General features: G+C 40.2%; 1 protein-coding gene across 14 annotated transcripts in view; it reads left to right on the top strand.

Annotated features, from left to right (window-relative positions):
• Positions 1-11,039, top strand: part of Stau2 (staufen double-stranded RNA binding protein 2) — a 298,417-nt gene extending 287,378 nt beyond the window's left edge. For 13 of the 14 annotated variants that reach the window (XM_040293940.2, XM_078017023.1, XM_040293939.2 and 10 more), the window contains 2 exons: positions 8,723-8,811; positions 9,943-11,039. In XM_040293940.2, coding sequence (XP_040149874.1) covers positions 8,723-8,811; positions 9,943-10,036 — 183 coding nt within the window. In that variant the 3' untranslated portion in view covers positions 10,037-11,039. Of the gene's footprint in view, positions 1-8,722; positions 8,812-9,942 lie in introns of those variants that run through there. The other variant, XR_013423950.1, reaches the window with a different exon arrangement.
• The last annotated feature ends 2,046 nt before the right edge of the window (positions 11,040-13,085 follow it).

Genomic DNA, 13,085 nt, shown 5'->3' on the forward strand with positions numbered 1-13,085 from the left:
CAGGGCATTTAATTATAGACCTTTTAAAGCAGCAAAAGGTTCTCTTAGAAACCTTAAAATTCACGTTCTTCAAGTTTACTAAAGAACGGTCTTTCGATCATTTGAGTGATTTAATATACAGTCAGTCCCAGAGACTGTTGAGATGGGAAGTTAGGAGAATCCTCCACTGCAGATGAAGATGTTTGCTTTTGAAGCCTATCATTTCCTCGTGGCAGGAGACTGATTTAATTAACTGCATACATGACCACTATGGTCATTGTGAGCTGAATCTAGCAGTTAGATCTGCTCCCAGGAAGAGATCAACATGAACAAGCACTTTAGAGAGAAAAGGCAAAACAAAACAAACCTTGAACACTTACTTAAAAAACGAAGGCCACATTCAGACGTGTATGGTTATCATTGACTTTAATAGGAACAGCCTGTCTGTTTCTGGGAATCAGGATAAGTTGGTGGGAAAAGTATGACATAGAAGCAAAGGAAATAAAAGGACTTGTTGGGCATCTTGTTCAAAGACTTCACAAAGAGCTGCTTGTCAGGAAAATGAGTTTAAAAATCACATTTTGCTAATGAAGACTGTGTCTCTCAAGAGAATGACCTAATGCTGCTACACTGTCATTACAAACTAATCCCTGAAGAAGGAAGCAGGAAGAAGAGGTACTGGTTTTAACAATTAGCACTATTTGCTAATTGCTTATCGTCAAAAGGAGAGTTCCAAATTGCAGAAATGACTGGAAAGATGCACCATTCTCTGTACACACACACACACACACACACACACACACACACACACGATCCAGGACCAACAATAGGCATGGAAAATATCTATTGGCATCGTGTTTCTGGCATCGCTATAACTACGCACCAAACAAGCAACACATGAGTCGGTGGCGACATCTGTTCTAGAACCTGTGGGGCTTCATTCACAAAGCAGTTGTAAAATCTTTGGGGGACAAAAATATTTCCATATCACTATGCAGATGCTTTCCTCTAAGGGAAACACACACACATATACAAAATGGATAAGTTTCAGGGCTGAAAAGACAGGATAAAAACAGGACATGTCATCCACTTATTTAAAATATGTCTTTAATTTTTGTCCCAAACAAATCTTCATTGATTGTTTTGGCTATGTGTTGTCTTTTCTTTTTAAAATCATAGAGCACATTAGTTGTCATAGGCTGAAGTCTAAGACTGAGGTTGGTAGGCTGCGGTGACATACAAATGGATGCCGAGTATGTTTGTTTTGGTTTGCTAGGAAAACACTGGAAATGAAATCATTGAGTTGTCTATTTGTTTATAGCCAAAGACTTATGGAGGGTTCTGGGTACTTATGTTAGTGTATCTTTGAAATTCTCTAATCCACAGTGAGTGGGAAGTTACACAACTTGGGTTCAGCATCATCCAGGATGTTCCTCATTAGAGAACCCAGATTTGCCTTCTTCCCACGACTCCCCAAGTTTAGTTTACATTCATCACACAGCAAATTGTCCATGCTGAAGGGTGAACTGCAGGCAGTGCGACCTGAACATCTTGTTATCTATTTACCTTCTCAGTAAATAGACAATTAAGAACTTGCCTCTTAAGCAGGATTCCAAGTATATCTTCCCAAATGAGAGCTCTTTGATTTCCCCCTCTTTCCAAAGTGTCCTTTAATACTATGTAGCAGATTTATAATATGTTTGGAATTTTTTAAAGCAGCTGGCCTCTAGTAAGTTAACAATTTATTCAGTTGGAATAGTTTAAACATGAGGACTTTGTTGATTTTACCATCTTCTGGACAATTTTGGAGGAGTATTGTAAAACACTTCTGTAGACTGTTAAATTTTAGCATTTATTCATAAAGCCACTGCATTATCCATTGTTCTTTGAAATAATTGATCTGATAGAAAAGGCTCTTTTGCTTGTTTGACCTCAGTACATAATTGGGTCTTGCTAAATGTACTGTGGCTTTTTCAGGCATTTTGCATCTTTCTATTGTTGTGAGCATTTTGCTGTAGAAAGAGAAGCCAACCTATCTCTTGTGGAATTCTTTAATTGGTAAATGTCCTTTCCCGGAAAATAGTGGGTGATGAATTGAGAACGAAGGTGGGAGGAGCGCCCCGGATTCCTCAGTTGTGCTCTTGGCAAGCGGAGGAGGAAGCAGCTCCGAGAATGTTCTCTTAGTACCTGCAAGAGGAGCCACAAAGGTCTGCAGCCCTGTCCATCTCTGCTTTCCCAAGCAGTTTGGGCTCATGGCTGACTGTACATCATAGTCAAACCCTTTATTCTCTTTGTCCATTTCACTTCTGCAATCCTGGACCTCCTCTTCTTTTTTAAAATTTATTATTATTATTATTATTATTGTTGCTGCTGCTGTTGTTGTTGTTGTTGTTGTTATTATTATTATTATTATTATTATTATTATTATTATTATTATTATTTGGGGTACTGGGAATTGAACCACGGGGCTCTTAACCACTGAACCACATCTTCATCACTTTTATATATTTCATTTAGAGATATGGTCTCGCTGAGTTGCTTAGGGCCTCACTAAGTTGCTGAGGCTAAGCTTGAACTCATGATCCTCCTGCCTCAGCCTCCCAACCAGAGTCATTGGGATTACAGGCATGCACCACTATGCTGGGCTCCTGGAACCTCTTCTTGCTGCAACTTCCTATACCCCACAAGCCCTGCAAAACCCTTGAACTCCTTTCTCCCTCCTGCCAGCAAGGGGAAAAGTCTTTTCAGAAAAATGGAGAAGGGAGGCAAATAAAGAAGCAAGACACATTACCTTTGGAGTGTTAAGAAGTGGAGAATTGAGTCATCTTGTTTGTGGTCCTGGCATGGTTCTAAGTGACAAAATAATTCCTGTAGTCATTTGGCATTAGCCAAAATTGTGTTACAGAAGTGCTGAGTAGAGCCTTGGAAGTCAAACCAGGGAAACTGGGAGGGGGCTGAGGGATTTCTACAAATAACTAAATCTTCAAGTAAATGGAGGAAACTTTATTAGCTTACTTCAAGTTATTATTGTGGGAAGCAGTGAATGGAGTGAGTATGGAAGAGAAACTAAGAGTGATTTTAAAATAATTTTGAAAGAAGCCATGCTGAAATTGGGCAGCCTAAATGTGAACAGCTTTAAGTTCAGAAAAAAATAAAGAGAAATGACCAAGAATATGGTTGGGGTTCAAATCTCTGCTTCTCAAGTAGATTTGTGAATTCTCTAGCCTTCTTTTTTTAATATATTTTAATATATTTTTTTTTAGTTGTAGTTGGACACAATACCTTTATTCTATTTATTTATTTTTTATGTTTTGCTGAGGATCGAACACAGTGCCTCACACATGCTAGGCAAGTGCTCTACTGTTGAGCCACAACGCCTGCCCTTCTCTGGGTTTCTGCTTCCTTATGGGCAGGACCTCCCTTGCAGGGCTGTGATAACACCTGAGGTCACGCAAGTATAGGGCCTGTGGCAGAGTGATGCTCATCAAATGATAGCTATTACTGTTTACAGAGGTTAAGATAAATTATTATCTTAGTCCTATATAAATTAGAAAGAAGTCCTTTCATACTTATAAGCCATTGTATTCCAGATTATCGGTAAGACGTGGGCTGAATGATCTCAGCAGGTAGATAAGGGAATGTTACTTGGAAGCTGTCAAGCATACCTTTGGAGGGAAGCAGTCACTCAAGAATTCTGAAAATCCGTTTATGGCATAAGTGTGAAAGAGCACACTGCCATTTCAGCCTGTAGGATGCTCTTTGAATGATGACAGTCATTTTGACAGTGCATGGGGACCAGAATGACATGATGATAAAATCATCCCAGAAATTTTGCAAGAGATAAAACATTGAACCTGCTCCCTGAGACCTGGCCTTTGTCTCAGGTGTTTGTCTCTATTTAGATGAAAAGAGTAGGTGCCATAGTTCTGGACACAATGAAGCAGGTTATTTGGTTAGTGGTATTCAGGCCACATGAGGAACCAAGTGTTCCCAATGGCAGTCTAGGTAAATGGGCTTACAATTTTAATTTAAGGTTTTAAAACATTTTGGGTTCCGGGAGTATAACTCTATAGTAGCATGATTGATGTCATAAGTTTGATCCCTAGTAACCCCCCCACCCGCAAGATACACACATATAAATATTTGATTTGGGTTGTTGATTTGGCCTCCTTGGGAATAAAACAGGACTGAGAAGCCCTGGAGCTCTCAAAAGTCTCATTCAGCAATATCACACTGCAAATTTGAATGGACTATTAATAGTTCATTTGGGAATAAATTGACCAAAATTAACATTCCCACCAATAATTCACATATTAATGTATCATAACAAAATAGCTGGTCATTTGTTCAAAATTGTTGCAACTACAAAAAGCTTTAGGTTCATGAGCCCACCCAAGAAGTTGGGAGTATTTGTGAAGATGGTCAGGCATGTATGGTCTTTGGAGCTCAGAAGCAAGTGGGCCTGACTCTTAGTGCCACATACATGTGGGAGTCAGGACACATGCTCAGGTTGATGGCACAGCCCATGAGAACATATATACTCACAGGACTGTTTTTAGCATAACTATCCCAGCATTTCAGGACTTGAAAGGGTTTCAGATGTCACCCAATCAAATCTAAACAAGAGTCAAATTCTTCTGCATTTTTTTTTTTTTTTGAGGACTATGGCCAGAGCTATTCAAATCTGGCTCTTTCAAAAGTGAATTTAATTTTTGAAAAGAACCAAATCCTCACTAAGGCCAAGTTTAATGAATAAAGTAAATGATCAAGATAAATAAATTAAAAACAAGGTTGGGCCATAAAATGACAAAACTGATTTGCTCACTTGACCTGCAAAGTGGTTCTGAAAAGTAATTCCAGCAGCACTGAGCGCAATGCCTTCCTCCCACTGCTGGTGTGGGTGCGCCTGTGAGGACAGGCAGAGAGTACAGACCAAGATCTGCAAGAACAGGCATCATATTTGACTTAGATATTCAATTTCTAAGGATTTATCGTAAAGTATTGAGATGGTTCAACAATGATTTAATGAGTAGAAAGCTCAGTGCAGTGTTCATAACAGCTTAAAAATTGGAACTTTGCTAAACGTCTAGCAGTGGGGATTGGCCAGATACAGAAAGGCATATAAAGTCAGTAGGATACTGTGCAGCGTGAAAATGCTGCTTCTGAATGTTTGTGTTGGTGTGGAAAACTGCTCGTGTTCAAGAAAAGAGCAGGTAACAAAGCAGTGTTAAGATCTGCTTCCGGTGAAGGTGAGTAGCTATGGGGAGGAGTGAGGTGCGGCATGGGATTATGAATATTTCAACTCTTTTTGCTTGTCTATATATTCTGACTTTCCTATAACAACAAAATGTTTTTAAGTGTTTTTTAGTTGTCAGTGGTTCTTTATTTTATTTATCTTTATGTGATTCTGAGAACTGAACCCAGTGCCTCACACATGCTAGGCAAGCCCTCTACCACTGAGCCACAACTCCAGCCCCACAACAAAATATTTTAAAAATAAAATGACAATAAAGGAAAACATTCAAAAGAGAGGGAGACTAATTCTGCTGTCTTGAGAGAGGAACATGGTGCACCTGTATTCATTTGCTGCTGGAACAAAGTCCACAGGCTGCAGGTCTCAAACAGCAGAAGCTTGTTGCCTCACAGTCTGGAGGCTGGGAATGTGGGATCAGGTGTTGGCAGGGTTGGTTCCTTCTGAGTGGTAGGAAGGATCTGGTCCCTGCATCTCTCCTCACTTCTGGGAATCTTTGGTGTCCTTGGTTTCTGCTGCCACATTGCAATCTCTCTTTTCTTCTTCATGCGGTGTTCTCCCTAAATGTGCATCTGTGTTCAGATTTCTGCTTTACATAAGGACGCCAGTTGCAGGGTGAGGGCCCCACCTTACTCCTGTGTGACCTCATTTTAACTAACCACATCTGCAACAACACTGTTTCCAAATAAGATCACATTCCAAGGTATTGAAGCTCAGGACTTCTGCATATGCATATGCAGGATTCAAGCCCACAGTGGTACCCAGTGAGACAGCCACACTGCTCCTGCGCCACTGTCGACCACAGTAACGTGCCACTGGCTATACAGCATGATTGAGAGTCTGGATCAAGAGCAGTGGGATGGGGACACTGACCGCCTCTCTGTAGAACTCCAGGTTCAAAGAGAATGGTGAAAACTGAGCCCAAGCACAGTCTCCTCCCTGTCCCAGGGCTCCTTGGCCAGGATTGCAGACACAGATACCTGTTTAGACTAGCACATCTGATCTGGGGGGCTCAGTTTAAAGACCTGAAAAGAATAGTAGTCTAAGAAAAGAAAACCACGTATCATTACTTTTGTTTGTATATAGAAATTGTGGCTTAAGAAACAAAACAAACACTAGACATGGTGACACAGCCTGTGATCCTAGCCATGTGGGGAGCAGGAGGATCTCAAGTTGGAGGCCAATCTGGGTGATTTTTAGCAAGATCCTACCTCAAAATGAAAAATAAGTGCTGGGGTTGTGGCTCAGTGGCAGAGCGCTTGCCTTGCACAAGTGAGGCACTGGGTTCAATCCTCAGCATCACATAAAAATGAAAAACAAAATAAAGATATTGTGTCCATGTAAAATTAAAAAATATTTTTAAAAATAAATTTTAAAAAAGGGCTGGAGACGCAGTTCAATGGAAGAGGGCCCTTGGATTTGATCCCTAGTACCACAAAACAAAACAAAAAATCCAGAAAAGCCAAGAGAAAAGATAAAAATATTAGGAGTAGACTGGTCACCATGGCACACACCTGTAAATCCCAGGGGCTCAGAATTACATATTCAGGAGGACCTCAAATTGAAAGCCAACCTAAGCAGCTTAGTGAAGCCCTGTCTCAAAATTAAAAAAAAAATTAAAAGGGCTGGGGATGTGGCTCAGTGGTTGACTGCCCCTGGGTTCAATCCCCAGTACCCTTCCCCCCAAATTGAGAGTATATTACACTAAAAACTGTATGTGAATGTTTACGGTGGTTTTATTCATAATCACCAAAACCCAGAAACAATCAAGACCCCCTTTGTAAGTGAGGGGCTACACCAACTGTGACACATCTGTGCAATGAAATAAAAGAAATGAGCTGGGAAAAGACACAGAAGGACTTTAAAATGCACATTGCTAAGTGAAAAAAAAAAAACAGTCCAAAAAAATCTGCACAGTACATGGGTCCAAGTATATGACACTTTGGAAAAAGCAAAACTGTAGAAGCAATAGAAAGATCAGTGGTTGCCAGGAGTTTGATGGGGAAGGAGGTAAAGAGGGAGAGATAAATAGGTGGAGCTCAGGATTTTTAAGGCAGTGAAACTATTCTACATATAGATACTGTGATGGTTGCTATGTGTCATTATGCATTTGTGAAAACCCATGGAATATACAGCACAAAGAGTGAATCCTAATGTAAACTGTGATTTAATTAATGATAATATATCAATGTTTACTCATCAGTTATGACAAATGTACTTTACTGCTGCAAGATGATGGTAATAAGGGAAACTGTTTAGGACAGAGAGGCAGAAGGCAGTGCATGGGAACTCTGCACACCATCTCCTCAATTGTTCCATAAACCTAAAACTGCATGAAAAAAAAAGAAGTCTATTAACTTAAAAGTGAAATCTTCCAAATAAATATCTTCTGTAAAAAGAAATGTAAAAGAAACTATGCACTTAGCTACCCAAAAGGGGCCTTTGGCAGATAAGTTTGAGAAACTGCAAGAGTTAGCTCTTTTCAAAGGCAGCTGAGAAGACACAGATGCCCAAAGTGTGAACCAGCGGGACTCTGGAGATGCAAACAGCCCCTAAGCCCACACCTACCTCAGACTCAACAAAGCCCTTCTAATGGAGCTTCCAAGATGGGGAGGGGGAGGGGAAGAGCAACCAAATTCTTATTCAAAGAAATAACAATTTGGAACACGCACAAGAGTGTCAACAAGTTATGTAGATCTTATCAGCAGTTGCATTTTTGGTGCCTCCCAGCTATCCAGCCAGGCTCCACCAGCCTGTCATCACCCATCAGCATCCCACACCTCTGGGTCTATCAACACCTCACCAGAGCTCCAAGGAGCCCAGATTCTTGCTCCTTCCCTTTCCTCTCAGGATGCCATCATAGCCTTCCACTGACTATGCATGAGAACCTGCTGTCCATTTCTGGTAATATTCTGTCACTTAATTTGGTCTTCAACATCCACAAAATTTTGAATAACAATACCTTTATGCTAGCTTTGGAAAAAGTGCTCAAGGTGGAAAAATCTGATACCTTCACATCTGAAGGAAGAGGGTGATGCATAATCTCAGTCACGTGAGGAGAAAACATGCAAAGTATTTCCTGTTTATAGGAAGTGTACATTTGCAGGTGAAATTTGCAAAATTGTGGGTAAGGGATAAGGCATAAGACTCATTGAAATTCTTTTTCCCAATCTTCCTAAAAAAGTTCTGGAAAAAAATTGTATACATACACCTATAATTTATAGTTTTAAATTATTTGTTATTATTTTCATTATATATATATTATTTATGTTATATATACATGTATATATATGTGTGTATATATAAAATAAAAATATACATGTACTTTGCTCTATGATAACTCAGCCTTTCAAATGTAATTTTGCTAAAGGATGTAAAAAGCATTTCTTTAGATTAGTGAAAACGATAGTCTATATCTCGACTTTCTTTTACAGTTACCTCTGCATTACATTAAAGTCAGTGAATGGCTCTCCTTGTTTGTTTTCATTGTAGGCAGCTTTAAGTGCCTTGAAACAATTTTCTGAACAAGGACTGGATCCAATTGATGGAGCAATGAATATTGAAAAGGGTTCTCTTGAAAAGTGAGTAAATCCTCCATTGGTATTTTTATATTTGTAATTTTCATAATGGTACAAAAGATGAGGCATAGACAATTATGATGTAAAAACATCCAGGCAAAGATATCTAAATCTTGCAAAATTATTCATTATATAATTAAAGGTAGATAAATGAAAAGCAGCATAGGTGGTCATATTCATCTTCTATAATATATCTGCAAGTTTTAATCTATGAATTAATGAATGCCTTTGGTGGAAATGTTTATGAGTTTGTTGACCCTAGAGACTTTGCAAAACTTACCAAAAAGTTTTTTTCACTTCATACTGTTGACCATCCTCTGACTAACCCACTTTCTGTGATTAAAAAATTTAAAAAACCCACTTATATTCCTGCTAAGTTGTGAACACAATAGAGAGAAAAGAAAAAGATATAGAGAGATGTCCCTCCCCTAGGCTGCACTGGTTTTTCACATTGTCATATGAAACACAGCACAACAGTGCCACAGGCCTGGGGCTTCTAGGGCTTGCAACTATAAAAATTATTTCTGGAATCCAGCTTGCAGCATTTTTATGAGACTTGTACATAAGGCTCTATCTAAGGGACTGGATTTTGGGTCTCTCCAGAGACCCAATTTATACTAAAGAAACGTAAGGCAATTACATTTACATAGTAGGATCCAAACTCTTTCAAAGCAAAAATAATAACCAGCAAGTTCTCAGAACACACACATAATATTTTTAGAATTAAAATAAAAATAGATAACCCAGGAAGTAAAAACCAGACACAATGATCCTGTAGTTAAATGAACATACCCCCAAAAAACCAAACCAAAATAACCCAGAAAAACAACAACAACAAAACTGCCAACATTTGGTCATTAATATTTAAAAGGTAAGAGCATGAGAAGAAAACATTTGGTAAACAGACGTGGCATTTTAAGTTGTCTATAGATTGGCAACCACTTATAAGCTAATTTAATCAAAACCATTTCCACATGATCTCATCAGCAGACTATCTGAACATAAATATTGTTGTTTCACTTTAAAATGTCACTTTTGTGGTGACCTTTGAATCCTATGTGCCATCTGCTAATAAACATGTCTGAAGATGTGCAACCCTGGACCTCAGCTCTTGTTAATGTATTAATCTTTTAGACAAGCCAAGCATCTGAGAGAGAAAGCGGACAATAACCAGGCGAACCCGGGCTCCATCGCTCAGGACTGCAAGAAATCAAAGTCGGCCATCTAGCAACTCCCAGAACCCACGGCTGCCACCGCATCCTTATAAACCTGTCAGCACGCATGAGGGTGTCTGAGTTCAAGGAAATGAATGACTAATACCATTATTTGAGTCTTATGTGAAGACAACACTATTCTAACACAAGAGATAATGTACATGGTACTGTTTATTCAACTGGGGAAAAATAAAACTTTGAGCATTTCCCTTGGAACTTGAGATCAGATCATAACTCTTTTGCCCAGAGGCAGCAGAAATCTGATCCTGCTACTGGAGCTTAAAATAACAATTAATGAAAAGTGTTAGAAACAGAGCTCAAGTTTTTAAATGATTAATAGAGAAGTTGGGTTTGGTTCTGTTGTTCTGATTGTTTTCTCGTGGCGCTTGTGTTCAGTTATACTCTCTCTCGTTTGAAAAAATGCTTGACCATTCGAAAACTAACCACTGACGTGCTGTGGAATGTGATGGTTGTTGTCTTCATATAGAGTCACACAGTTTCTCTTTTTATGCAGATATTTGTAATCTTCATCCTATATCAATATAAATAAGGTGCGCTACGCAAAGATGTATGCAAACAAATATGTTTTAAATCAGGTCAGATATTTGATTAAAAACATGAAATAATGCTAGGAACAAGTAGTTTCAATATATTCCAGGAATTTTAAAAAGCAAAAACAAAACAAAACCAAGCAGTTGTGGGTTTTGAGCTCCATGATACCATTAGCAATGAAGGGGGCGTCTTGCCTCTGCGCGTCATTTTCCTGGATTCCACTCTGTGTCGTGGAAACCGTGCCACCCCCATCCGTGTGTTGTAACCACTCACTGTTTGCATCAAGAGTGTCTTTATTCAATGCCTCTGGATTTGGGACAGTGAGTAGGATCAGAGTCAATGATGTACATGGCGGGGAAGGGAAAGCCTGTTGGAGAAGCTTCTAGCCAAGCCGCGTTCTGGACCAGCATGTTGGAATCCAGCGTGGGGCAAACGCAGTAAAAATTTGGTCGGTTTCTGTGTGAAGTGTTGTTATTGTTGTTCTTTCATGCCCTCACTCTTCTTTCTTAAATATCACCTCAGTGAAACCCATTGGAAAGGCCACCACCCGGCCCAGTCACCCTGCCCAGCAGAGGAATTAGCAACCGTATCTGTGAAACTGCAGAGCCGCCTCCTGGGTGACACGCGGGCCAGGTTCTGGCCAGCCAACGTCATCTCATTGTCCAGGCTTTCTCCTTATTGATTTGCAGATGTTGTGCAATGAGAAAACACTATACGGTCTAACTGCTCGACCCAACCTGACAATAGGAATATAATTATGTAAGATTTCACAAGCAAAACCACCACAAATCATGATCTGGCTGACTCACACTCGACTGGAGAATAAACAAACAGCACCATAAGGAAATAACTCCAGGGTTGTTGCTAATGACTCCCATGTGGGGAAGTCCGTCCGTCTGTCTGTCAGTACTGGGAGGGCTGGGTGCCCTTGCAGGAAGTAGGTTTTGTTACATAAAACTGGGTCCCAGTGAAAAGAACAGCACATCTATAAGGTGGAGGTTCATAGAGGTAAACTGAAATATCGTCCTGCTGCCTAACCCAAGGGCACACAGGGCCCCAAATCACTCCCATAGAAGGGGACAGGCCCTTTCTTCTACCAGGACTTGGCCACCTGAGGCTTCCACCCTCAGATGAGGTGGGGGCTACTTCAGACAGGATCACTGAAGTGGCTCCTCAGTTTAGCCAACCCAGTAAACATGTGACCTTCTGCAGAGTCACAAGGCCTGCAGGTCTGGGAGAGAGTGACGAGCCTAGGGAACAAACAAAGCTAATCGGTTCTCACGACCCAAGTATCTGAAGCGTTTAGCTGGGGCTGCCTGCCATGGAGCCCTCCTCAGTGCTGATGGGTCACTGAGCCCCCAGAGCTGTGGTGGCTGTGGGGGTGGTGGGAGTGCAGATGTGCCCAGCATCTCAAATTTAGTAATCAATTATTTCTTCAAAATCCCATGCCTTCTACTTGCTGGAAGAGCCCAGGAAGGCCTTCAGATATTTTCCCCAGAACAGCAGCACTTCCTGGGAGTCATCTGGAATTTTTTTTTTATTATTGAATTACCAATGCAAATGATGGGTGGCCTGCAGTTCCTGGCAAGGCCCTGCTGCAATGCTCTGTTCCAAAGCGCAATGTTATATATCATTAGAGGGGAAACCATTAAGTAGATTTATTGAAAGAATGTTTCTTCAGCACAAGGAGATCTTTTTGATGAAAAATGGAACTCATTATTCTTTAAAGGATACAGATTGACTTATCTCCTTTATCAATTACAGTGTCTGCTTTCAGCTTTTCTCAATCAGCGTGGGGCTTTGTAGTCACTTCCCAGTGCTGAGGCCAATGTGTTTTATGAAAAAGGTTTGTTTTTACATTTTAATTGGAAATATAATATTGCACTTTGGAACTCTGACCATCTTTTCCAGTACAACTTGCCAAAGATCAATGGTGAGACACCACCCATCAGATGGGGACAGGCATCCCAAACCTCTCCCCAGGCGACCCCTGTGACAAGTTGTCCTAGCATTCTTCTCCCAAGCAAACATTCTCAATTGTGACTTTTTTTTTTTGACAGTTTTGACCAATGTATCCACCATAAAGTAAAAATAGATGAATGAAAAAATGTGCCTTATTACACAGAGGTTTTCAGGACTCCTGGTGACTTTGGAAATGTGGTCCAGACCTGCTAGCTGCTGTTTAAATCCTGCTGCAGGTCCGGAACTGCAGAGTTTGTTTTGTACCTTTTTACTTCCAAAAGCTACTTGTTACCATTATGACCAGGAATGACAGAGAACCTAACAGTTTTGCACACAGAGCTGATAAATAATTAATGGCAAAATCATATGAATTTGTCTTTGAGACTTCCGCAGCCTAACCCACATGATATAAGCACCTGGTAATTGTATGAGAGATACACTGACTAAGTGGGCAAAGGAATGATCTATCATCCACCACAAGTTGGAGAAATGAATTTTAAGTCTCACTGCTTGCATAACAAAGAGATAGGCATTGGTGATAACATATGA

The sequence above is a fragment of the Ictidomys tridecemlineatus genome, chromosome 7, assembly GCF_052094955.1.
Source record: "Ictidomys tridecemlineatus isolate mIctTri1 chromosome 7, mIctTri1.hap1, whole genome shotgun sequence".
Classification (NCBI taxonomy): Eukaryota; Metazoa; Chordata; class Mammalia; order Rodentia; family Sciuridae; genus Ictidomys; species Ictidomys tridecemlineatus.